General features: G+C 39.7%; 1 protein-coding gene across 1 annotated transcript; it reads left to right on the forward strand.

Annotated features, from left to right (window-relative positions):
- The first annotated feature begins 2,343 nt into the window (after positions 1–2,343).
- On the forward strand, positions 2,344–5,967 carry LOC123084758 (uncharacterized protein At1g10890). Its single transcript, XM_044506254.1, has 4 exons — positions 2,344–2,649; positions 3,733–3,939; positions 4,852–5,071; positions 5,555–5,967. The coding sequence occupies exons 1-4, from the start codon at positions 2,501–2,503 to the stop codon at positions 5,768–5,770; spliced, it is 792 nt and encodes a 263-aa protein (XP_044362189.1). The 5' UTR covers positions 2,344–2,500; the 3' UTR covers positions 5,771–5,967.
- The last annotated feature ends 1,580 nt before the right edge of the window (positions 5,968–7,547 follow it).

Below are 7,547 nucleotides of genomic sequence, written 5' to 3' on the forward strand. Positions count from 1 at the left end.
AAGTAGACAGAGACACAAGATGTAGGGGTAGAGCTCTTCTCTTTATTATTTAGTTTTGTATAGAGAATAAACAGCTGCAATTCTGATGTAAGTCGTCAAACTGATGATTACTGAATAATTCCAATGGCTAGAAACTTCATTTTAAACATCTCCTGGAGACCTAGCTTGTAAGCTCCTAGGATGATGGATCCGGAGTCTCTCAGCTTTTGCAGGTTATCGGATGGTCATATCCGATACAGCCTTCTGTGGTCTTTTGGGACGATTGGGGGTAGCTCATTCTGCTCTCATTAGATCATGAATTGCCGTGTTTCCCCTTAAGTTCCTTAGTTGTTGTAAAAGACATTGTGGTTTCTGCTTATGAAAATTGGAAAGGATGCTCTCTTTATAAAAAAAATGACTGAATAAGAAAGAGAAGAGCTCCCACCGAAAGTCTTCTCTGAGCCCGTGAATGATGACATTCACAAGCTTTCAGTGGTTACCACTGATATGAATACTAAGACAGCGTTGTCAATTGATCCATATATTAATGGGGATGAAGACCGCGGCGGAGAAGACGCTGACATGTTAAACTATAAGTATCATAATCTTGATGGTTTTCTTCCCACCAAGTTGGCCATGAGTGTCTCCAGAAAGAGGATGATCCTCGATGCACCACTTTGATATGGCGTCAAATTTTCAAGCAACAACGTACTACTTAAATAATATTCCTTCCGATTCATATTAATTACCGTTCACTCTAAAGTTGTACTAAGGGAGCGACAATTAATATGGATCAAAGGAAGTATTCATAGCTTCTACACATATTATCCGATATAATAGGAGACAATGTATATACACCAAGCAGTACAGTCAGATTGCTTACTATAATGATGAAAAAAAGGAAGACATGATGATGAAAAAAAGGAAAACTTGAAGCTGATGTCTTGCATTTCCAAATTCCAAATACATCATCAAACAACAAGATTCAATAACCTACAAGATAAAATGCATAATTAAACTTTTAAGTAATACAAAATAGTATAGTCAAATGAAAATACTTAAGTAACTAAACATTACCTTCTAGTACATTCACTTCCTCCTGTCCATGACTACCCATTTGATCATTTGTGATTTTTTTTCATTTCTTCTTTTCCCACATAACAAATAAGATCATCACACAAATTGTCACAATTGAGGCGATTGCGCAAGTAACTAGCTAAATTTCCTAATGTGAAAGATATAGGACATATGTGCATTTAAAAAAACTAGGACTAACTTCATATCTACATAAAGTAATTAGGACCTCCAATGCATTTAATTATTTAATGTAAATCACCTGCATTACATGTTGTTTGGTTAGGCTTAATTTTGGCTTTTGGAGTTTAGCTTATATATAAGTTTTTAAAAGCAAAAAATGCTAAAAATCCGATGTCAAATATTTAAGCATGGGAAATCGAATATTTTTATGAAAATTTATATTGTCGTGAGGATGCCAATTTTCTTTACCAAGCGTGGCAATTTCAACCAAAAAATTGAACATGGCAAGGAAGTGCCATGCTTGTGAAAGAAAATGAGAAACAATTCGGTTCGGTCGGCTGATCACTCGCGCACCGGGCGAGTAACAACTGGATAAAAAGTTATCTCAAAGGGTTACACGTGGTACCTATCTAGAAACATTTCGTGGGATGAGTAGCCTTATCCATTCGTCACCGCCTTTGTCCTCAATCCCAATCCCAATCCCCATGAGAAAATAATTATGTTGCAAACGTCCCTCCTCAATAACATCCATGTTGCAAAAGAAAAAGACATAAAAAACCTGCAACACAACCTTTCATCCCTAATTCCAATCCTCACGAGGAACAATATCTGCAACATTATTCTTGTTGCAAAAGTCCTTCCGCAACAACACTCATGTTGCCAAAAAAACAAAGATAAGAAAATTGCAACACAATCTTTGTTGCGAAAATTTATACAGTAAGGCCTATGTCGCAAAAGGGTTCTGAACACCACCTTTGCAATTGTGAAAACATCGTTGACCCATTGATCTAATGGCCGTCGAGACGGCGGATATTTTTATCTTTTAAAAAGATCTGCCGACCGACTCATAGCATGCTCCAATGAAAATTGTCATCCTCGCGACACATAGACGTTTAATTAGCCATGATAAAAAAATCAACGTTTAATTTGTAGCGAAATTCTTAAATAGTACTTCCTTCCTATAGAAATATAAGAGTGTTTAGATCACACAGAGCGAGTACCTATTTTGTGCTTTTGACTATGTTATTCCCTCTTGTTTTCAAGTGTATATATTGATGCATAATTGAATGGTATATATATAAACCAAAAACACAAAAATCTCAAATACCCCCTTAACAATTGGGTCCTCGCCCTCACCTTCTGTATCGAAACAATCCCTCGCATCGGCTTTCCGCCGTTCGTTCCCCTCGCCGAGTCGCCGCGCCGCCGCATCTGCATCCTGCTCCTATCTATCCCTCCCCGCGCGGAGGGCCCACGGAGAGGCATGCCGCGCGTGGTGTCTCGTTCGCCGCCATCCCACCGTCGGCGGCGCTCCCCGTCGCCGCGGTACGGCAGCAGGCGGCGCTCCCCGTCGCCGCGGTATGGCAGCAGGCGGATCCGGCGAGATCGCAGCCGCTCCCCTTACTCCTCCCGGTACGCCCCGACCTCCCGCCCCCCGTGTCTCTGCTCCCCTCCTATCGTGAAATTGGTTTGGTCCCTCAAGATTTACACAGCTCGAGGTTGCTCGACTTAGTGCTTCGGCACCTTAGCCAGTTAGCCCGTGTTACTAGTACTACCAAACTGCTTGCACTGTGGCGGAGGCGTGCTTCATCGGAGTGAGATGTTTGACAATTGGCGCACTACGCGGAGTTACAGCGCTTCAAGATTTTCAAATCATGTGTCGGGGAGGCGACTATCCTTGCGCGTTTTGGTGATGTCTTAGGTCCGCAACTGTCTGCATTCATTTAGCTCAGGTTACAGATTGGCTGGTGCCTACAAGATTGATGAGATATGGGATTGTTTCTTTTTTGGAATGTTGTGAATGGGGCAAACAAATTAATCAAAGAATGGACATAGTGTGACTATGTGGTAGTTACCTGAAATAGAAGATGCATTTCAAGCCAATACAACCTGATTAGGGTGTCATGTCATCTCAGATGTTCATGGACGGATTGGACGCTGCTACGTGATATTATTAAACATGAGGAAGCTGTAAGAATGCTCTTTTCACAGTCTATTGTATATTGTCATGAGTTTACAGATAATATTTCGTTTCTGATATTGGCAATCGATCTCATATAAGTGAAGGAGGTTATGTAGGCATAGAACATTATAAGTGGGCATCTTATTTTCCAGTTTGGCTGCACTTCTGAGTATACAAGATTTGTTGTCACGCCCGTTTTAGAATGGAATTTGATGGGACGATTTGTACAAGTATGCCTCATATGCGATATTTTTTTTTAAGTGAACTCCGTCAAGAAACCTGAACTCCATATCTAGGACTTGTATCAGTCATGGGTAAGTCAAGCAAAGAAAATCTGATAAAGTTGAATTGCTGTGTTTGAATGCTCTTGTTTTTTTTTGGTATGTGTGTTAGCATGCTGACATGTCATCTTTTTTGTGCCCCGTTGATGGTTTGCAACTTTGCATCTGAGCTACACCAACAACTATCAATATTGGAGCATTTTCGTTGTTATATTTTTCAGTTCCTATGTAAGTTCTTTTATCCTTTGTTAGGAGAAAAAGTCCGTCTCCTTCTCCTAGATGGGACAGGAGCCAGTCCCCGATTCCTAGGAGGCGTAGAAGCCCTCCATCACCGAGGAGACATAGAAGACGGAAAAGTCGGAGCAGCTCAAGTTCTCTTGTAAATAACTCCAGCCCAAGTCATGGATCTGAACAGAACAGTTTAATAGAAAAACAAAGGAAGGAAGAAGAAAAGAAAAGGTAAACTCCTTTTCATTCTTCTACACATACATATTGCTAGTTTTGCATGGCCATCTGCTTGGTCGCTCTTGTATTTTATTGTAGAGAATCTTCAACTCACATATTGACAGTTTGCCTGTGCTTGAACTGTGGTCTTCTACAAATCTTCTCTATCTTGTTTGTACTAGTGTGGTTGGTTTGAAATGGATTTGTTCAAACAACCAAAAGATGACCAACTTGCATGCAAGTCCACTCAGGAGCTGTGAACTAATATCAATAAAATGTGTCACGTTCAAAAGTATTTAATTTTCTATATGTTAATCCTCAATCCATCAAGGAAAAATAACGGATCTTTTGCCATTCCTTCTATTTTATACTGGCATCTCAACTTTTAATCTGAAGTTTTTTGTTCTTATAAATACAAATTGTGCCATCTCCAAAAGACCAGGACTGTTCTCCAAATCTCCTACTTCTCTGTATACGCCTCTGTCATGTTCTTCCGTTATAGTATAACTGTAGATTGTTCCTGCAGGTGTTCCCAGAAACAACAAAGTTGAGGGATAACAATGCATAATTAAACATTTGCTTCTGTTTATTTAATGGATCACGCTGGTGTTTGTTCCTCCCCAATTTCGTTTTGAAATCAGCATTTTATGAACTAACTCTCTCATTATCTGTGTGCACCCCACATTTACAAGTTGTACTTTGGCTTTTCTGGACAAAGCTATTGTTACAGTTTTACTTATTATTTTGTTTGTGCAGTGCATATGTGTCTTAGCTTCATTTTGATCTTTTCTATGCTCTGCTCACTTGTTTCGATTAGGGATCCTTTTGCTCATTAATGTTACATCGACTCCTTCACTTGTAGTAGCATAATAATTTTGATGGCCAAAAGCCAATCAATCCTTTATAACTTAACATTTTTCACCGCAGACGCCAAAAGGAAGCTGAACTTAAGTTGTTGGAAGAGGAGCTTGCTAGGAGAGTTGAAGAAGCTGTTAGGAAAAATGTTGAGGAGCGTCTGAACTCTGAGGAAGTAAAAGATGAAATAAAACGCCGAGTTGAGGAAGGTATCAAAAAGTTATTTGATGAGGTTGATGCTCAGCTACAAAAAGAGAAGGCAGCAGCTCTCCATGAAGCCAGGCAGAAAGTAGTAAGTATTAGGCATGCCATGCCTCCCTTATTGGTACTCCCTCCGTAAAGAAATATAAGAGCGTTTAGATCACTACTTTGGTGATCTAAATGCTCTTATATTTCTTTACAGAGGGAGTACTAGTCATTATTTAAGAAAATATCTTGAGATTTGTGGATTGGTGGAGCTAGTGAATTTTTTGAAAGAACGGAAGGATGAAATCAGTTTCCGATATATTATCCTAGCTCTTTAACCAGATAATAATACTTAGGTTTTGACTGATTTAGCTTCATCATGAGCTTCGATGCTATTGGTGCCTGCCAATAGATGTATGCAAATATGCATGTATATGTGTGCATTCATCCCACCAGAACTGATAAGTAGCGCTATTCTCTAAACTGCTTTTGACCGTCAATGAAACCAAACAGATACACAAGATTTCTTATTTGCTTGTTTTCATAGAACCTTTCCCAGATCTAATTTTGCATCTTCAAAATTTTGCAGGAGCAAGAAAGGAGGGAGAGGGAGGAGTTGGATAGGATGATCGAGGAGAACCGGAGGAAAGTAGAGGAATCTCAAAGGAGAGAAGCTCAGGAGCAGCATCAGAAAGAGATGGAGCGATATTTGGAGCTGGAACGGATCCAAAAGCAGAGAGAAGAAGCCTTACGCAGAAAAAAGATTGAAGAGGAGGAAGAAAGAGCTAAGCAGATGAGATATTAGTAGTAAAGAATAGGCAGTGGTTTCGTGTTGGTGTTGTAGTGTGTTGCTATCTTACAAATGGGAGCATTAAACTTTTCGGGGACGCCTCCAACTTCTGTGCCTGGTTGCACTGATAACTTTTTTCTCAAGTTCGCACAATATTATTAGAGGGGAGATATGTTGACGTCTCCTTTTTCTGAAAGATGTTTTTACAGCAACTCTTGAGGCGAGCTATACTGGCATCATAATGTTTGAGCCCTTAAACTTCTGTGAAACAGCAGCAGGCGGCAGCTGGAGAGCGGAGATGATATCCAAACAGTACACCATGGACTAGGGTTCTGCTTTGTAGTTGATGTGTCTTGATGCAGGATGAACTACTGTTATAAATGACAATTGGGCACTTTCTTTCTTCCTACATAGACTCCCTATAAATCCATTTTCTGCAGCAAAAAGAACCCCAGAAACCTAACCAAGGGCTGGTAAAAGAGACAGCTACAGCCAGTTTCCTCACTTCAATATGAAAGTTTGACACAAATGAAGTTGCAGTGCCAACTATTACCTCTGTTTGAACTAAAACCATTCCAGTTATTTCCGAATTGAGGGAGTACAACCAGTTTCCTCACTTTCACAGAGTGATGCTTTATGTTTGATTTCTAAGCTTTATTTGAACCATATGCCATGTGTTTGATCTTGAATTGTCTTGGAATTTTGATCTTGGAAGTATGGATTTGAATTGAAGTCCAGTTGTTCAAAGTGGTATATGATAATTTTTTGATTTTATATGATGTGAAAATTATGTATTATAGTGTTCAAAGTCGTATGAAGAAATAGAGAAAAAACCAGATATAGGGGAAGTTGTATCGGGGATCTGTTACAACAACACATCTGTGAAATCCAATAAATTTATTGGGAGAGCCTTGATAAGCATTTATAGGACAAGATTTTTGAAAAGCCGCTGGAGGTGCTCTTACACTAGTCACAACGGGAATTATCATATATTGCATAGTATTGTGTGATACTACTTTCATAGTGCATAGTATTCTAGTTTGATACCGTAATGACCTTATTTATTGCCATGAATAACACATACCAGTACATTATTTAGGGGCTGTTCGGAATCCCCCATCTCCTAGAAATTATGAGAGCTGCGGAGCTGGTAAACAGGGGCTCCGCGAATTTCAACTATGACTTCACCTGCTCTGGGAGTGGAGCTGTGGAGCGGAGTACTTCCGAACAGGGCCTTAATATAACACGGTTTGTATCATATCATGATACTTTAGTCATGTCTTTCCTCATTTGATTGTGTGACTCAGCAAAATGTCTACCTAGCATGCATGATACTTTCATTGTGACCGGCCTTAGGAGTTCCGGGTCCTTAGTGTTGCTCTAATATAAGTTTAAAAAATCACCTACGCCAAATTCTAAAAACTAAAATTAAGCCTAACTTTTTTGGAGATGAAAATTAAGCCTAACTAACCCCAATAGCAATTGGGTCCTGGCCTGCCTGAAAGATCGTGGATGTCGCCTAGAGGAGGGGGGGGGTTGAATATGCGCTTTAAAATAATTACGGTTTAGGCTTGAACAAATGCGGAATAAACCTAGCGATTAATTTGACAAGTACAAAACCTACAACAACTAGGCTCACCTATGTGCACCAACAACTTATGGTAAACAAGATAAACAACTAAGTGATAGCAAGAGATATGACAAGAAACAATATGGCTATCACAAAGTAAAGTGCATAAGTAAAGGGCTCGGGTAAGAGATAATCGAGGCACGCGGAGACGACGAGGTATCC

Source organism: Triticum aestivum, chromosome 4A, assembly GCF_018294505.1.
Source record: "Triticum aestivum cultivar Chinese Spring chromosome 4A, IWGSC CS RefSeq v2.1, whole genome shotgun sequence".
Taxonomy (NCBI): domain Eukaryota; kingdom Viridiplantae; phylum Streptophyta; class Magnoliopsida; order Poales; family Poaceae; genus Triticum; species Triticum aestivum.

Bases quoted from the DNA above. Each gene is read 5' to 3' on its own strand.
- LOC123084758 (XM_044506254.1), top strand. From the start codon at position 2,501: ATGCCGCGCGTGGTGTCTCGTTCGCCGCCATCCCACCGTCGGCGGCGC. The intron at 2,650-3,732 runs GTACGCCCCGAC...ATCCTTTGTTAG, and splicing joins CGCTCCCCTTACTCCTCCCG to GAGAAAAAGTCCGTCTCCTT. The intron at 5,072-5,554 runs GTAAGTATTAGG...AAAATTTTGCAG, and splicing joins ATGAAGCCAGGCAGAAAGTA to GAGCAAGAAAGGAGGGAGAG.